Source organism: Cuculus canorus, chromosome 2 (genome assembly GCF_017976375.1).
Source record: "Cuculus canorus isolate bCucCan1 chromosome 2, bCucCan1.pri, whole genome shotgun sequence".
Classification (NCBI taxonomy): Eukaryota; Metazoa; Chordata; class Aves; order Cuculiformes; family Cuculidae; genus Cuculus; species Cuculus canorus.
In genome coordinates, this window is record NC_071402.1 from 113685799 (window position 1) to 113705269 (window position 19471).

General features: G+C 36.7%; 1 protein-coding gene across 1 annotated transcript in view; it reads left to right on the forward strand.

The window, feature by feature from the left end:
- ULK4 (unc-51 like kinase 4) overlaps positions 1-19471 on the forward strand; it is a 223214-nt gene that overhangs the window by 163109 nt on the left and 40634 nt on the right. The window contains exon 34 of the mRNA XM_009571781.2: positions 3073-3258. Within this exon, the coding sequence (XP_009570076.2) occupies positions 3073-3258 (186 nt within the window). The remainder of the gene's footprint in view (positions 1-3072; positions 3259-19471) is intronic.

The window sequence follows — 19471 nt, forward strand, 5'->3', positions numbered from 1 at the left end:
CTATGGGCTGGGACATCTTCCACTAGGTCGGGTTGCTCAAAGCCCCATCCAACATGGCCTTGGTTTGCTCTGCGTTTTTCCAGGATAATAGCAACTTGCTCCCCAAACCCTAGGTAGCAATAAAGCTCAAAGAGACCGTGGTGAGGCAGAGAAGCAGAAGAGCCTGAACTATGACAGGCAGTGGAGGACTTCATTGGCATTTGTGATTGAATAGGGCGATTGTCATGACTGTCAAGTACTGTGAACCCTGGAGAGAAACTGGAGGATGGTCACTGTCAACTTAGTATCCTGTGAAGCACAAGCCTACCTGATGCCAAAACATAGTGGATGGAGAGTCAGGGACCTCCTTTCTTTTACTGAGGGACATAGAACAACAGCAATAGTGATAAAAGGCTGGGCATACCAGGAGGAGATAAGCAAAGCCATTGGCCCAAGCCCAGCTCCTCACCTACAGCAAAATGTTGCACTATCTCACTAACTGAGGATTCCTGCTGAAGACAGCCTTCCTTGGGAAGGACGCTAACAGGCTGGACTTGCTAATTTGCTTTATTGGAAGTTATGTACCTTCCTGGTCTCAGAAAGAACTGTGTACTTTATGTGTTTCTTCATGCGATGTTATTGTAGTGACAGTACTTTGCAGAGGCTAACACCTTTCCACTCCTCTGTTTGATGTTTAGTGAATATCTTAGAAAAAGACCTTGGGAACAGTCTTGCTTCCAAATGTGGCTGTTGTGATTACTAATTAAAAATGGGATTTTTTGCTTATGGAGCCCAGGGAACTAGCCTGCCCTACAATACTAGGGCAAGGATGTAACTATCCAAATGGTCACTGTTTTTTTTTTGTTTTTTTATTTTTGTTTGCCGACGAACAACATCTGAAAATTGACTGTAGTTCTTGTACTGTGATTTTCTTCAGGGAATGGTCTCCTATTAAAAGGGATAAGAGACATATGTTAAAGGAGTTTAATTGTTCCTTCCTTTATTTAATAGCATTTTTTTTCAGTGAAGGAAATACGGGTTGGCTCAAAGCCTGCATGAGATCAGTGAATTTTTCTTTCACTTGATAAGGATTGAACATATAAATGAAGCTATAAAGCTTGTTGCTATTTGTAGCTTTTCCCTCCTTTTTAGCCTGGCTATTTATGTTGGTGAAGCTTTTAGGTAATTCTGGATGTTGGAAAGGAAACAATCAAATAGGTGGCAGTTAGATTGAAATGAAGAAAAAATGTACAGCAAAACTGTGGAAGAAGTAGCTGCTGTGGTCCTGTCACTTGCATAGCATTAGGTCAAATAGAATGTGATATGTCTTGAGGCTATGTATTCAGAGCTTACATGTCAGTTCAGTATGTTTTAAACAGCCAGCACTATGAAGCTAATGGAAAACAGGATTGTATTTGCATGCAGATCCCTGGGGAATTGCTTCCTGAATATTTGAGTATATGTCTGATGATATGTTCCCAGGTTGCTTTAAAGTGACTGTATGGGTTTCTCTTAAAATTAAAAACGTGGGAAGTTCATACTGTAGGTTAAATTAGTAATCATTATTGAAATGGTTTGGCATATTATATAAATGGTTGGACAGATTATATAAATAGTTTCCTTTTTATTGTCAGTAAGGATAGTCTGTTAACTGTACTTTGATCTAGCTTCTTTATATTTAAATAGTATTTTTTGAACTAAAAAACTGAGTAGGAATCATGAGGTGTTTCTATGCTTCTATACCATATTGGTTAAGACAACCACTAGTGTATTTTGTTCAGTTAATGTACTGAAAGGACAGAAAAGGCTATTGTAATCATTTAGTCAAGGGTCTTATATAACAGAAGACATAGGACTTTCCTAAATGAATTCCTCTCTACAGCAAAGAGTTTTGTTATTTTTTTAGAAAAGGAAGTTATTATGATATTCTCTGTCACAGGCAATTTGTATCTGTCTCAGTCCTAAGGGAGTTGTTTTAGCAGCTAATCACTCTTATTAAAGAAAGAAAAAAGGAAATAAAAATATTATCGTCCTCCTAATCTGAATTGTGTTAGATAAAGTTTTAAGCCATCATCTCGTATCAGTCCTTTTTCAGGTAAAAGAATTAGCCTATCCTCAGCCTGCTTTTTGTCCTGTGTAACTGAGAGAGTATGATCAAGTGTCTTTTAACCTTCCCTTTGATAAGCTGTAGGCATTTAATTCCTTTAGTATTTTGCTGTTATGTTTTCCAGTCTGTTGTCCTCTTGCATATTCCCGAGAACCCTCTATGATTATTTCACTGGCTTTTGTGAACTGTGTGTGCTAAAACTAGGCACTGCATTCCTGTTGTTGTTCCAATAGTGCCAAATACTAGCATAATACAATACCCCTACTCATCATTTCCAGATTATACTTTCAAGAAAGATATAAATAATTTTGATAGGAGTGTCATACTACCAGAAACTCATTTAAACATGATTATTAGCCATGCTTTCAAATCTTTTCTGTAATTTTGTTTCCCATGAAAGAGTTTTTCCATCCCGTTGCTAGGACCTGCTCCAGTGTCTGCTCTCAAAAGGAGTGCATAAAAGCTGGGATTCAGGAAAATATATTAAATCTGCAAAATGTACCTCCTAATGTGACTACTTAAAATCTATTAAATAGCTAGATAGCCTGTGCTCTACCTCAACCAGAAGCCATAGACTTGATTTAGAAATAATTAAATGAAGTTTTATGGTGTGCATTATGTAGAAGATTAGACATTATGGCTGTAATGATACTTTCTGCTATTACTACTTCTATTTAAAGCAAAATACACTGACTGAAAATAACAGAATTGGGAGCAACATTTTCAGTGCTTTTATGATGTTGCTATGGATAGGCTATTTGATAGAATTATAGTGGAGACGTACTTATCCTTAAGAACAGATATATTTTAATTGTATTTTCATCACTTTATTAAGCTTCATTTAATGGAATTTAGAGTCATTCAACTAGAAATGATGCTTTCCTGGCACAATGCAAATGTTAATACTCTTCCAAATCCCCAGTTATACAGAATTTTTCTGAAATTGGAACTGGATTTTTCTTTGTTCATTTTTTGTTAATTTTTAGCTTCCCAGTGAAGACACCGAAATATTCGAGAGTGCCTCGCAGTGCTTATCATTGCTGGTTCAACTGTATGGAGGGAGCAGTCAGGAGAGTATGTCTCCAGAAAACATGGACAGCTTTGCTGAAGTACTGAAGTCCAAAAAAGATACACGACAACAGAAGCTTTTGTTGAGAATTATAAAGAGACTGGTGAGTTGGCTTGGAAACATTTTAAGATTTAATGTGATTCTTTTATATCATTGGATAAACTTTTAGTTGCTCTTTTCCTTTTAAAGGGAAAAGAAGAGTATCAAAGAATTTTGAAAACAAAAGCTGTGAAGTTTAAACTTCGTTTCTTTAAATCTCAGTTAACTTCTCTGGAGAAGATAGCCTTCTACACTTAAATCCTCTTACAAAATGATTGTTGGATTTCTCCTGTTTCAGCAATTTAAATAACTCATGTTATTTATATATTTGTTTAGTACTTCATCTTTATGAAGTATTGGAACAATTTTCTAAATGCCTTCCGAAAGAATTAACCTTGTAGCATGAAATAGCTTTTGAGAAACAGTGTGCAGGTTTTCATGGTAAATAAAAGGCCTTCTTGTATGTTAAATAGGTTTGTGCATAGACTGTTGACTTCTCACCCTCACTGAGTGATAGGAACCACTTCTGCTGGAGTGGTTGTAATGTAGAATGCCAATCAGTGGGAGTCACGTAGGGGCTTAGTCTGATGATGTTATTGACAGGCGGGAGTTTCAATTCTTTTATGCTCTGACATGGTGGCCTGACAGCATTGTTGTGTCTTTTGAGTAGCTATGGTGGAAAACTTTCTGTGTCTATAACATTCTCTCAGATAATAGTATGTTTTTTATCTTGGAAGTGTCTTGATTAGAAGCATTGCCTGCATTGTCACCTTGCCTTGGTTGATTACTTCACCAGCAGGATTTTTCAATTAAAAGAGGGTAACTTCCCCAGAGTAAGAAGCAGAAGACACTTAAATTTTACAAGTACAGTGCTGGCTGCTAGTGTAAGGCCATAACTGATGGCTAAAGGAGTTGTCCCACTTATGGAGTTAAGAGAGCAACCATTTTTGTAGAGCAGTTGTTCCTGTCCTCTTTCTCCTACCTGCTCTATTTACATCATAGGAAAGTATACACAGCACTTTTCTTCCCAGTTTTGTGCAATCCTATCTCTCTCTAAAAGCAGCATGAATATATGAAGTTAAAATGGAAATTATGTTTAAAATTCATAATTTCTCTCATTGTTGACATAATCTCAGGTTTCGTTCCTCTATTTTCTCTTGCTTTTCCTGAAAAGAGAATTCTAGAAAAGATGTTTTTAAAGTCACTTCCTATTGATTTTTGTTTGTACCTGGGCTTCTTTTTGTGTAATTGTTGTGCTGAGTAGAACTGGTTTTTCTTTTCCCCAAAATCAATAAGAGAAAAGAAGCAATAAAGTGTGAGGAAAGGAAAGAGAAATGAGGCTGCGGTATAAGTATCTAGTTTATCTGATTGTAGCATACCTACAGACTTATTCCCTTTCCCTCTGTTTTGAAGACCACGGGACAGAAGTTGACCTTGCATGCAGGATGTTTTAACACAGAAACTTCTGTTGATTATCTTAAGAGAACAAAGCTATGATATCTCCTCTTGAATCCTGCAAGTTCCTGTACTTTTAGATCTCTCCTTTATATACCAGTGATACTGGTACTTTTTATTTATAACATCAGGCATAGATTTTCTGTAATTATTTAATGAGATCATAGGATTTCTTTTGAAAGCAGGGTTCATACATAATTTGACACATTATTTAATATATCTTACAGTATTTCTCTAAACCTTAAAAAGTCCTGTTCAGAGGAGATGATTATCTTGTCAAAATTGTCATAATCACAAAAGACATTGAAATATAATGAAAGCTATTTAAGAAGGATTCAGCCCACATCAGCTGTTCTTGCTGAATTTTGAAGCATAGAGCAGTGTTTTTCATATTTTTAAATATCTGAACAATATTTTAATAGGGGGGTTGTTGAGTGTACCGATTTCCATCCTTGGCAATCAGTGCTTGTACAGAGTATCTTTCCAATCTGTGGTCACATTAACTTCATTGTTACAGGTACAAGTATTGCTTACACAAGACTGCGCGTACAAAAAGAATTCGATGTTTATGCTATAGCTGCCTTCATAGCATTTCTTTCTGGAAATAAGCAATATGACTAGTTTTTGTCCAAGTGCTTCATATGATTCCAGTGAACCAATGGAGAGAGAGGTCCCAGTTCCATAGTCTTCGCCTTAAAGCACATCATAGAATTCACTGGCGTACAGGATGGCTTTACTTTGATGAGATGGAAACTGTAGTTTTAATTTAGTAGTATTCATTCATTAATGTTTGTCTCCAGTGGTCAGACGCGTTTTGGGGGCAAAGCTGGAGGTTCGTTTTAATTTGGTTTTTTTTAGATGGTCACTATCAACTTTGACCAGCAGGTCAATATAAACTTCTTGCAACACTTTCTTCACTGATTTTTTGCTCTACAATTTTGTTGTATTCATTTATTAAACTGAAATAAAGATACAGGCCAGACTCTGTGTGTGGTGAATATCTTCATGCAGACTTATTAATGGAATCACCATGAATTTTTACAGGCTTTATTTTGCTGTAAAAAGAAATCATTCGGAGTGAAAACCAGAAAAAATATGCTTTGACTTAACTTTGTGACTATGTAAGCAAAGATCATTTAAAAGCTTTAAAGAGGGAGCATTTACTGTATTTTTTCTGGTTTTTCATAATGACCTTTTATCTTTGAAAGCTTTTGGCTCTGTCAGGCTCAGGTTAACTATTCTTTTTAGAGTAGGTTATCTCGCTAGCACTGAATAGAATTATTGAATCAAAGAAACAGAATTTGGTGGTTTAGTTTTTTTCTCCTTCAGCCCTTTTACTAACTCCCTTGTTCTGGTTGCTTCATCTTGGGTTAGGTAATACTGCTATTCAGATATTCTTCATCTTTTTTAGCAGCATTTGTGTAACTGATAAGTGACATCAAGGGCATGATCTTGTCCCATTCTTTGGTTCTGGGAGCTCCTCCTGCTGCCCTTTATGGAAATCAATCTCTTACTTCTTCATCTCTTCTGTGAAGGTATAGTGCAGTTTATTACAGTCTAGTAAATCATCTAGATTAAAGTATTTGTTTGTGAAGTGGAAGAAATTTTCATTTGGGAAGGAAATAGTTCAATTTTTGCCTGCTTTACTGAGAAGTTTTTCATTTCTCTTTTTCCCCAGAGGAAAATATCTACCTGCCATCTCAATTTACCATCTAGTAAGTAATGTAAAGGCAAGTGATTATCACCAGGGTTTTTATAGAACTAGCCAATATCTCCACCAGACACATAATCACTGTGGGATTACAGCTGGGTACTGACAAATAAAATGTTTCAGCTTTTAAAACAAGAGAAGACACTTTTTATTCCATTTAGTAATAATGAAAATTCCACTGAGAAAAATGAATAAGCATCAGGCTTTAACAGGCAATTCTGCACTCACTGTGGAGGGTGAACTTTTGTTCTGTGACTTTTACTTTAATTACTTGTCAGAAAGTAAATTTGAATTCTCGTAAATCACACTTCGTTTTTCTTCTGATCATCTTTCTAGAATCTCATTTTCACTGCTTTGCATATCTTCACCATGAGAAAGTTGCTCACTCTTTATTTGTGAGCAGCTGAGATGTTTAGGATGTCATCTGCATGTCAGATCCCCTGTGGGGGATACGTATAAGGATTTCTCAAATTATATTAGGCTGTGTACTAAAGATGTTAAGCTAGTATGACAATACTTGAGCTAAGGCAAAGGTCCATGACTTTCCTTGAGATCATTGTAGAACTGCTGAACACTAATTTGTGCTGCCTCCCAGTCTGGGCTGCAGCTACAGCATCACTATGTACCTGTGGGCAGATTGACTGTCCTGTTTCCAATGAACTAGAGGATGAGAACCATTCATCACTATGTCTAAAATATAATACAAGTCATGTGTCCCTAAGTATTTCTGTCATACAGATTAGGAACTATATCATCCTGAGTTTTACACAGAGATGTGCTGAGTTCACATCTCTTGGACTGACAGCTCTGTGCGTGGTTTTCTATTAAAATACCCAGACATATTTTTACTATAATAGTTCCCCTATTAGGCCCTCATTATAATAATCACTAATCATGAAATATGAGGACAGACATTTAGCGCTTGAAGAGATATACAGTCCAAGTAGCACAATTGTTTGATTCGGGTAGCAGTTCTGCAGTCCCTCTGTAAAGCTGAACTTCTTGCTGGAGATTTGCTCCTCAACAGATTCCCATAACTGTCTGCACGGAGCTTGCCTCAAAAAAGGTGAAGCAAAATCCCAAGAGATTTTCAGACAGCATCCTTTTACAGCTTCAGTTCTGAGGAATTCAGCACCACAAGGAGGTGCTTGTGCAGCAATTCCCAGCGGAATCTGTTTCCCAGAGTCTTAAAATGCTACAGGAACCTGCTGGCATCTCTCTGACGGAGAAAGCATAGCACTCAAATAAGCTCAATTAACTGGAGAAAGACTTCTTATGCATCTTTATTCTAATCTGAATCTTTTCAATATTCCTTTAATTAATTTCATTAATTACTAAGGTAATCTATTATATTCCATTGCTCTAAGGAACAACCATAACAGAGATGCTTGTTAGACTGAATGCAATACTCACTTGTGGGTTGCTGACGTGTAAAGGTACACTTACTATAAATGCATATGTTGTTAAATATATATTTCCCTGAAATTGCACATCTTTTTAAAATCTGGATGACTCTTATATGAACAACTTCTAGCTTTCATTAGTATTAATCTCCTATTTTCAAGTTGTTACCAAGCCTGCATCCCTTTTTTATATACCATCTTTTTTGGCTTCAGTCTAATAATGTCCTTAGGTAGGATGAAGCATTTCATTAGACACAAACAAGTTAAGGTGCCCTCAGGAAGAAACAGCTTGTCAGCATTATGATAAGTTATTAAGATCATAGACAGGAGAGGTTTCTCAAAATGCTTTGAAACAAATACATGGGAAAGATAACAGCTCTCCACCCTTCCCACCATGCAGAGAAGCTCCCTCTGTTTGCACAATTAGATGGGCCTTTGGTTTGGGGTTTTAATGAAATTGGGTAGAGTGCCTGAGAATGAGAGATGGGGAGGCCTCCAGTACCCAATACTGCTTGTCAGCCTTCCACCATGGCACTTCCAGGCCCCAATATCCTGTGGGGGAGAATTGCCCTGGGAACACGGGGTGGGGGCAGGGAGAATTTTCTCCTCCTTCTCCTCTGCTTCGAAGTTTTAATCTAGTCACAAAGTAATCTTTTAAGAATAGCTCTTTGAATTTTCATATGGTTTAACTGAAATACAATCTAATGACACTCCTTTAAAAAAAAAAATAACAGAGGTTGCAGTATCCCCAATGAATATTAGCAGTCATCAGGGATATTTGTGAGTCAGAACTGATCCTTCCCTTTGGTCAAGAAGCAATATATTGAGTTTATAGTAAAGAGTTAAGAAAATCTGGTTTAAATTACACAGAAGGTAAATGCAAGTACTCACAACTACTCTAATACAATTTAAACAATTAAATAATTATTTAAATAGGGCTAGTGTAATGTAATTTAAAAAAATTCAGAATGGGCTGGGCATAGTTCTCTTGCAGCACAGCTCCTTTGCTGTACCTTGTGTTTTACTGAACAGAAAATTGAGCCAATATTGATGAATTCATCTGAGTAATTTGAATTCTTTTTTAATATTTTGCTTAAGCTGTGTTTTGAACTTTGTGTTCAGTCTGTAACGTCACATGGGCTCTACCAAAAAAAGCGAAATATTGTACTCGCATCATTAAACCTTGATGGAAGAATTGTTATGCTTAGTAAGGCATTTTCAGTGGCACTAGGAAGGAAAACATTTGGTCAATGAAAGTTTGATTTTTGAATAGTCAGTGATATCCCAGTTTGTTCTCAGACATTCTATGAGCCATGCCAAGTCCTAAAATATGGATTACTTAGTTTATAATTATCTACTTGATATTAAGAATACCATAACTTTTCAAAAGCACTTTTTTTAAAGTACTCTATGAAAGTGTTATTTGTGTGTCTAGTAGTTCTTAGGATATCCAGATGAGAGAGGGATACTGTAGTTGATTATCAGTTGGGACCTGTGGCATTCTTTTTAGAAGCATACGTGGTTAATTTTAACTCAACTAATTACATTCTGTGTATTGAAATCCAAGACACAAATTATCACTGTATAGATCTGATAAGAATTTTCATTTTTCATCTGAAATAGTTAGATATTGTTCCACCTTAGAGGCATGAGCACGTTTATGACCTGTGTGTTTGGCTTATGTAGTTTATGAAGGGCTAAATTCAGGCTCATTACTTCTTAGTGTGACTCATAGAATGTTTTCAGGATGCTGAGAAGTAGTACAGTATGTTGGCATTGTCCTTGACTTTCTTTTTTTTTGACATTTGCATCCTATGGTTCTTGTTGGAGGAGAGGAAAGGATATGTTGGTATTTAGATTCACACACTTGATTAGAGCATGGAAGGAATTTTAATAGGACTTTGCTGTTTCTGATTAGCCTTTCTTTTCATTTCCTCTTTGAATTTTACAATAACCTTATTTCAGTTGGCCAAAATTCTTAAGCACAGAGTTCTAAAGTTTTATACTGATAAGGTTTTTTTTCCAGTACTTACTCTTCCGTTTTATGAAATTAAACAGAACAATTATCTATGGATAAGTCTCAGTCACTGGTGCAGTCCCTGGAATTCTTATCTTCCTCTATCTTGTCAATTTTGATCCTGTCCAGATGTTCTGAGGCTGATACCAGGTTGCAGAAAACTTTGCTATTTTTTGATCCAAAGCACTAGATGGTACAGGAATGCTCTACTTAACGTCTTCTCATAGAAAAGGCAAATATTTAAATCTCAATAAGATTTTCCAGGCTTATAGGATCACTTATTTCTGGCCATGTCAAAATCCTCTTTTGCTCTGTGAATTTTGTACTTCTCTGCCAGCACTTGCTCTAATTCACTTTATGTGGACTAGTTTGTATCCCTCTGTATCTATAACTGTAAACACAGTGTATTTTCCTTCTGTATGTGACTTGGGGTATTCTTCACTCAGTGTGTCTAGAAATCCTTAACAACCGTGAGAATGAAAATTTTATTTTGAATAGATCTAAGCGGAGGTTGTTTTCTTTCAGCTAATCACTGGACTCCATGGGCCTATTCTATTAAAAATACTCAGCTTCATATCAGCTGTGGTAAAACCAAAACATTAAGTAATGATAAGTAAAGGCAGATGGTGAGGAATTTTTTAATGCAATTAACTCACCATTTTGAGGGTTATATAAGAGTTTGTATAGATTTGAAGCTTTTGGTTAAGGACATATTTACTGGGACTTCTAACTCTTGATGTGATAAAGGTTCCACCTTTTTGCATCTGGTGATACATCTGCAATATCCATGCTTATCTTAGTCTAGCAGTACTGTTTGGTTTTATACATTTCCATTTCTGCGATGACTAATTTACAGTCAATCTTCTTACTGTAACTGTGAAGTGTTTTCTCCGTATCAAAGAGGGTGCACTGTCCTTCTTCTGGTATTTCCACCACATAACCAAATTTGTTAGCAAATCATGTATTGAATTCTCCTACTCCCAGTCCAGAAGTTCAAACAGAGGACTATTTTAATGGCTTTCCTTCATTTATTTTAGTGTTTGTTTGATGCTGACAACTTTTGAATACACAGCTGGATGGCTTCTGCTTTTGCTGCTTTTTTTCTTTGTTTTAGCAGCTTTATGTTTAATATTATTCACCTACCCTCATAAGCTACTGTGGTGTTTAATGTTTACAAAGTACTTCATGGTCGTCAGATAAGCAGTAGTAAATATCAGTGTTTGTCTAAGGGGACCTACCAACACTACTCAAATAATATTAAATTATTAAAAACATTTTTTCAGTTTGGATGTTAATACCAAGTTGCATGTATTTTTTTATTTATTTATTTTATTTATTTCCAGGATCTGGAGCATTAAGGGAAGTGTATGAGCAGTAGTTACTGTTTTCTTTATTATTACAACTGAATTTCATTAGCGCCTGTAGACCAGGGACCTCATTGTGGTGAGCTCAATGCAAGCATAGTAAAAAGTCATTTCTTGCTTGGGAAAACAATTCAGCTTGTTTCCTGTATTCAAAATAAGTTCAAGAAATTGCCTGGAAGTAATTCTCCCAAATAGGAAATTGTTTGACACAAAGATGACCATCCTGGGTAAAACATTCTTGGGCAATGTTCAGTTCTGTGCAAGTGGGAGCAGGAATTTAACTAATTCCTCCTGATTATTAATAGAAAAGTATCTACATTTTACTCCAAATTTAAATTCTTATGGTCACAGGAGTATTTAAAAATCCATAGTCTTCATCTAATCTTCATGTGAGGCTGTTACCAGAAACTAAAAAAGATTTTGGTTGCCTAGTCAAGACGAGATACATGTAGGCATAGAAACCAGGTTTACTGTGACTTTTTGCAGACTCATACTGAAAACCCATCTACAAAACCCTCCCTTTTTATTACATCTTTTCTCTTAAACTCAGTCTCCTTGCTGACAACTTTACTGACCGTGAAATAAATTTCAACGTGTAAGTAAAATTATAACTACCATGTACCAGTAGGAAAACTAATGTAGGAATGAGAGTCCCTACTGGAAAGGAGTGGACCTTCCTTTGACTTCTAAATCACCTACTACTGGACAGTCAAGAGTAAAAGGTCTTGACATATCCTCTTTGCTAATCCTCAGTGCTCCCTTATTTTCCTTGACAATGTTTCTATGTATTGATTTTTTTTTAATATGGTTTGAGTTCTGCACTTTAATATGGCATCTGACAAACATCAGCTGTGTTACACTTTGCCTAGATCATTAACCTCTTACTCTTATAAGGCTGAAGCACTGCTGGGAAGCTGATGTTTTCAAAAATTTTGCCATGAGCAAATCTGCAGGTTACACAGCGCTTGTTTTAATAGCCACTGTGTGGATGCAGCTAAACAGGGAGTATAGTTAGAGTGATTAAAGGGAGTGATTGTAGAGGGAAATAGTCCTTAGCCATCAAGCTGTGAGGATGTGGGACTCTGAGGCACGTGAATTAGGCAAAGGAGACAAATAGACTATTAGGGCATTTCAGATACAGTTTGTCTGTCAGATGGAAATTGTGAGTAAAAATATGACATAGGTATAACAACAGTATTAAATAAGACCAAGCGATATGAACATATGAAGCAAAAGGAAGGCAGTTTTTAAGGAGTTAGAGATTGTTTGAAAGATCAAAGATGAAAATTATTTTAGAAGCATCATTGAAAGCATACATGCAATGAAAGAAAGGAAAGAACTTGAAGTTTTTTCGCTGGATATCTTATGTATCTAATGGTTGGCTAACACATTCAATAACAATAAGTTCATACCTTTAAAGTTCCCCCCCCAACAGGGGGGTCATGCTTTCATACTAATCCCTGGCAATAACAACCGTATATGGGCTTTATGAATATGGTGCTGCACAATTTCAGATGAGTGCAGGGTTTGTGTAAGTGTTCTGAAACAAGGTTATATTTAAAAATAGCACGTGTGTGTATCGAGGTTAGACTTTCAGCAGGATTTCTACAGTAACTGACCCCCCCGACTCAGAGTTTAAACAGATTCAATTCAGCATCTTCAGTGATGAAAACTCCACACTTTAAATTATGAAGACTCTACTAGTTAAACATTTATAAACTGCCATTCTGTCACTTCTTTAAACTATTAAAATATAATGTTTTTATATGAACATCATTATACATTTATGACAAATTTAATTTGTGATGATGCAGTGTTCTATGGGCTGTGAATTACTGTCCTAAATTTCACAGAGCAGATGCTTTCTCTGGGATGCAGTGCCTGGTTGATGAGTTCATATGATGCAGCATAAGAATGTCTCATAATTCGCATACCAGCTCTACTCTGCTTATATAGCTTGCTTTTTTAGACGTTTCGGGGGCATTTAAAAAGCGATGAGGTTGATATGCAGTCCTCAGTCTCATCTAGAGCAGATGATTACCTAACTGCTTTAATATCAATAAAAGAGTGCTTCTTGTGGTAATATATAGCGGTCATTTAGAAATGGATCAGCAGATGCATGTAATTTTATCGTATCAAATATCTCCAATTATTTCAAATTCATTTCTTAAGGAAATATACTGGTGGACTTAATTGCAAGAGGACTGTTTTAGAGCACAACTCCAGTATATATTGAAAAGACAAAATTGTGTGTTCTGTAGTATATAATATTTTACTTTGTGGATGAAAATCTGATCTTTATACTGTAGAACCTTGGTAATTGTAATGAATTGGCTTTTTGAATATTTGAATTGCATTAAAAGATGATAGTTGATATCAAAACCTACCCCTACCTGTGCTAAACAAAATATGTGTATAAAATTCTGCCATGTACGCATAATGTGAGGTACATAAATGTGATGTGACCTATGTATACTTAACAGTAGGGTACATAAGAGTAATGATTTAAACAAATTACACTATTTGTAATGGCATTTTACTATTGTCCCGTTTTGTCACTGAAAACAGAAGCAATAATCAGGGCGGAATACCTTCTGCTCATTCTAACTGATGCTTCCTTTGTGGTTTTTCATGCTAGATGCCATCATTTTCAGGGAGGGTCTGGGACAACTCCCTGCAGCCAGGTTTCCATCGGACACTTCTACATGGCTGACTCTCCATGGAACAACTCTCCGCAGAGTGCCCAGCAGTAACCAGTCAGGGAGATACCATAGATCCTCTCCTCCCCAGCACATGCCAAGCTCCGCAAAGCCCTTGAACGTTGTTGGGGACTCTTGCCAGGTGCTTGGTGGTCCCTGCAGAGAGTTGGCTGCCACAGAGACTTGACTGCTGTGGAAAGTTGTCCCTTTCCATCCAGGGAAGTTCTCTCTTGGAACTCTTTACCTGTCCCTCAGGCAGAGGTTTTCCCTGGGGTGGACTTGGGGAGATATAAAGGCAGGATTTCCTAGGGAAGCCTGGACCCAGTGCTGCTGGCCCTGAGCGCTGGAGCAGAAAAGCTCTGCAAAGCTCACTGGTAAAGCAGCATTTAGCCAGTCTTAAATTTTAACTAAGACCCCTCAGTGAGTAGCAATGTGTTGCTTATTCTCGTTAGAGCAAAAGTCTACACAAAACAAATCAGAATGAAAACCAAAAACAAGTTAATCTTTTACAATCAAATAATTCCCATGGAAATGAGCGTATTAGCACATCCTCACACTGCTACTTTTCTTCAATGTGCTACCAGTGTTTAAATACTATAAAAGGCAATTTTTAGCATACATGATAAACTGTCGGGTTTACATAAAGCATAAAAGGAATCATTGTTCATAAAGAATAGGGCTCAGTTTTGTCATTTAAAACCATTAATACAGTTTATGTATTTGCCATATAAATGGTGATATAAGTCACGTAATGGCACACAATATTTATTTTCAAAGTCTATAACTATAATATGGCTAAGAGTAATTTGTGCCTCATGTATCAGTCAGATATGTGTGGCCCTGACTCTGCTAATACAGCAATATTTCTTTTAGCTTGGTGAGGAAAATTCTTACTGCTGAAAAGCAAATTACAGCTGTCATTGAAGGACTTAAATAATATGCCCTCAGGACTGCTTGAGTGGGCTGTTGCTGCACTGAGGAGCTCTGATGACATCACAGAGGTGCTCATGCAATTTCTTCATGTAATTGTAGTTCCAAGATGGAATATATATTACATTTTGAAGGTGATGTTATTTAATAATGAATAATTTAATAGACTTTTCTAGTCTCTCTATCACCTTCACCATTATATTTGTTAGGATACTTTTCCCGACATGTAATTTGTTCTACATTTCTACCTCTACTTATATGGTTTTGATTATTCTCTCAGCTCCTCACCAGCTCCCAATTTTTATTGAAACTTACTTTTTTTCTTTTAAATTAAGCTGAAAGCTTTGTGGGAGTCAATGTTGAAATCTGGAGGAGCAAGAATGTTAAAATGCCTGTTCTCATCTTACATTTTGACCACTGCAGGTTTCAACACGATCCTCTTCTTCTTCTTGCAGCTTCATACTTTAATTTTGCATAACTATTTATGCTCTCAAGAGTATATAATTACATTAGTGTGTTGTTATGTGCTTGCGTGTATATGCCTATTAGGCTTATATACTATCCTGCAATCCTTCAAAATTTTCTCTTTCAATTATAGCTTCTCTTTATTTTTTCAGTATGTCAATCTACGTAATAGTTAAAAGTTTTTTTTAATTACTAGGGTTTAAAATACCTTAATTTTTCAAGTTTAGTTGCAGAGACTCCAAAGAAAAGCTGATTTCCTGAAAATACTAATTACTTCTGAAAATACTAACTGCTCCTGAATATTAGGCCTACAAAAAATGTCTGTCTTGGCATCCCAAAATCATTAGATACTTTAAATCCTAGCAAATAATAATAATAAAAACAATTATTTACTTCTCTTTCGAAAGGATTGAAAGAAGAGACCAAAGAAGTAGCTGGGGAGCTGTAATTCTGTAGGATACTAAGTATTTTGATTTGGTAATTTTAATTCTGGTTGAGTTAAAATTGTTTCAATTGTACATTTCAAGAGAATGAAATGTAGTGAAACAAGATGCTGTGATATGAGACTAAAATACGTGGGAAGCCTAATTGTCTTTAAACTGGTGCTAGCTCCAGTAGGTTTTGGGGTTTTAAACCTTGTGTTTATGCCCTTTTCCTTACTGTCTTTTAAACAAACTATTTTAGCTGGGAGATTAACCTAGTAATGATGTAATCAAGCTTTTGACCCACAAAGTTCAAATGACTTTGAAATGAGACAAACTGAATTTGTCTCTCTCTAATAGTAAATAATAGCAGCCGAACATCAGTCTGCCAAGATTGTTTTAAACTCTTGCCTACTACCTTGTAGAATACTTCAAGAACTTAAAAAATGATGATACTCTTAGTTGAACTTGGACGAGGAAGCAGAATGCAAATATAATCACTCTAACAGTGATTTAATGACTCTGGGACATCTGGGAGTAAGGCAAGATGCAGAGAACAGTGGCAGGACGTGGGATGGAATATGAAAGGAGCTGCATTGACTATTGCTGAATATGTGTATGTGAGAAAGAAATAATGATGTCTGGAAATGATTAAAGGTGAGAAATATAAAGCAATGTTGAATGATATCTCAGTGTCATGGCAGCACTGCAGTACTGAATATAATCCCCCCAAAATATGAAGATTTTGAGACTGCTGAACTTACTGATTTTGGTGTGATATGAATCCTGTGTCCCACTCTGTATAGCCTGTCCCCTCTGCAGCTCTGCTTTGATCCAACTCCTCACCCAGCTTACCGGGGTTCAGCTTTTGTTTCAGCAGAAAGGAAGGAAAGAGGTTGGAGGTGGTTGCACCTTTTTGTTCTTCCTTTCTGTGATGCACAAGGATGTACCTTCCAATCATCTTCAGAGAAGCTGGATGAGAGCTGGACTTCTCTATTATAAAGTCCATGGAGAGCTCTGTGCTCCAATGAAGTTATGTGCATTCAGGAAGATTGTAGGGAAAGAGAAGGAGCGCCAGAGCCACCCTTTATTGTAGTGTCATCATTGGATGAGGTCTTGTAGGAATGTTTTCTTGCTACAAGAACAGAGAAGTTCTGGCGACCTTACTTCAATGGTGTCATATTTAGCAGTATTGTACTAGCAACATGCAAGATGCAAATACTCCTACCCGTCAACTTGCTTAAAAGAAAGCAAACCCACTGTTTCTGTTTTAAGCAGAAAATAAGCCAAGGTACAGGAAATAGCTGTACAACTGTTAGTACACGCTAATAAAGCAGCTAGAGATGCGGTAGTCTCTGGACCCCCCAGTCTTCTGTCAACTGTATTGCTCTGCAAGGCAGCCACTGCGGACATGCTAACCCACACAGTGTGCTTAATCATGCGAGTTCCTCCGTTCAGAAGGAGCTGTGCTCCAGTGGGACTTGATGCCGTGCTTGCAGTATAGAACATATGCATGTCTGGTCGAGGGGCCACCACATAATGCAGGCATCACCTTTGTGTCTCAAGCTTTAAGTTTATATGGTAGTACAGTCTTAATTTTGGTTGGGAGCTTAAGACATAACTGGAAGGATTAATCAGACAAAAAAAAGTGGAAATGAAGCAAATTTGTAGCATTTTTGTGACTTAAAGGGCCCTTTCTTAGTCATTCACTGGACAATCGTTCTTTTAGATGCTGTATCTTATCATTAGTCAGAGTTAAAATAGCTTTTTTAGATTAGTACAAGTTATTTCAGACCAAGCAAACCTTTCCTAATGCCAGCTGTAGAACAAAGGACAGAATAGAAGTGAAACCTGTTGCCCATATTTAATTACATAATTCTAAATGTCAGAAAAAACAGGCCTTAAATTCAGTGATGGCGCTGGACTTGCACATTTTGGCTTTTATTTCACCAGTAAAACAATCTTGATGTAAAATTTAGTTGAACAGCTTATATATTTCTTACATAATTAATATATTGCCAGATCTAATACTTGAAATATCGAGGCATCTTATGAGAGTTGTCACAGCTTTCATATAAAACTAGAAAAATCAAATAAAGAAAACTATAATAATATCTGCCACTCACATGGCTTGCAGAGCTCATTATTTTTGTGTTATTTTCCTGACATTAATCTTTTCACTAAAACCATGTGGTTGAAAATAGAGAGATAATTAGCATTAGCCTATTTATGAGAAACTGCTAGTGACAGAAGCTTATTTATTGTTGTGTACAATTAAAATATGATGTGAACACATGAGAATTTACATTAAAACAAGATTGCAGCTTGTCAGCAGTTTCCTTTGTTCAGCTGTGTGTTTATTAGGCTACAGCATCTCACCTACTTTTATATGACTTCATAATAATAGTAGCAACGTCTTCGTTATTGGAGATGCCTAAGCCAGTTTGATTATGCAACATTCAAAAAAACATATATATATCCGATACAATCTTTGTTGAAGAACTAGATCTGGAAGTAAGATTATATACTAAGGAAAAAAAAAAAGGGACTTTTCTGTCTCATGTCTGTTTTGGTTTTATTATTATTATTCCTTCCAGAAAGTGATAGCACCTAGGATGATTTATGTAGATCAGTTTGCTGTTTTATTTGGACAACTTCAGTGCATCTTCAAATAAACGACTTCAGACCTGTTGGAAAAAAAGCATGTACATTTTTTCCCTTATTCTGTCATTATACAGAGTGATTTCTACAGTATAATTGGTCTTAGTTTATGTGTTTAAGGATCTTTGGGACTCGTAGTCCTGTTATTAACTGGGTTGGCTTCTTTATGTTCCTTGGTGTAGGAAGATTACAGAGGGAGGTCGGTGAAATACCCACGCCCTTTTCTGGCTCCTTTTTGCTGGATGGATAGTACTTCAGAGCCTACATAGAGGAAAGAAAAACTTTCATCTGTCGTTAGTGCTGTGCTGATACACAACATCCTACAGGAAAACAAGGGAAAGATTTATTTCTGTCTGCCTAGAGATGTGATCAAGCGTAGAGAAGCCATCGGCAAGTCCCAATAAAAAGACATAAAAGAAAGTTTGGGAACCTTCCAGAAGCTTTATAAATGAAAAGGTTTTGTGCTTTTGGGGAGTAAAATAGTGTCACAATGCCTTTAGGCTGGGTGGGGTGCCTGGGGGGGGTGGGGCATAACAGCACCATTAACCTGTGCTAGGAAGGTTCATGTTCTCCAAAAGAGTCAGTGAAAATACCGGTCCTATTAATTTCATCTATTCTGTTGCAGACACTATGTGTAAGTCTAGCTATCACGTGAGCTTTCTGAGAAGATAGGTATCAACTTGCACAGCTTTCTTCCTGGCTGCATGTCTCTTCTAGCTGACATATTTCTGTCTAGAGGGTTTTATTTCTCATACTCGGCACTGTGCATAGACGTAGAGTCGTGTTTCGTGACTTTGAACAGAATCTTAATCTGGTTTTCTGGAGCACGAGCAGGATGAATGAATGAACAGGGACTTGGGTTACTATCACAATTAAGACCTAAAGCGTGTGTTTCATGTTCATTAATGTGAACAGAAAGAACTCTGCTTAAGTGATTTCTTGTGACTTTTCTGATGGGAAGCAAAATTTCCTTTCTTAAGCTTGCTGATGTCTGTAAAAAGGTCCTTTACAACCACACCATCCTACCCCTTTTTTTACTTTTGCTACAGATGGAAAAGCGGCAAACTGTTACTTGTTTGGGAAGTGTTGAGATACTACTGGAGCTATGATAGCAGTCAGTCTGGCATGTACAGCAACTGAATGCTTGCTG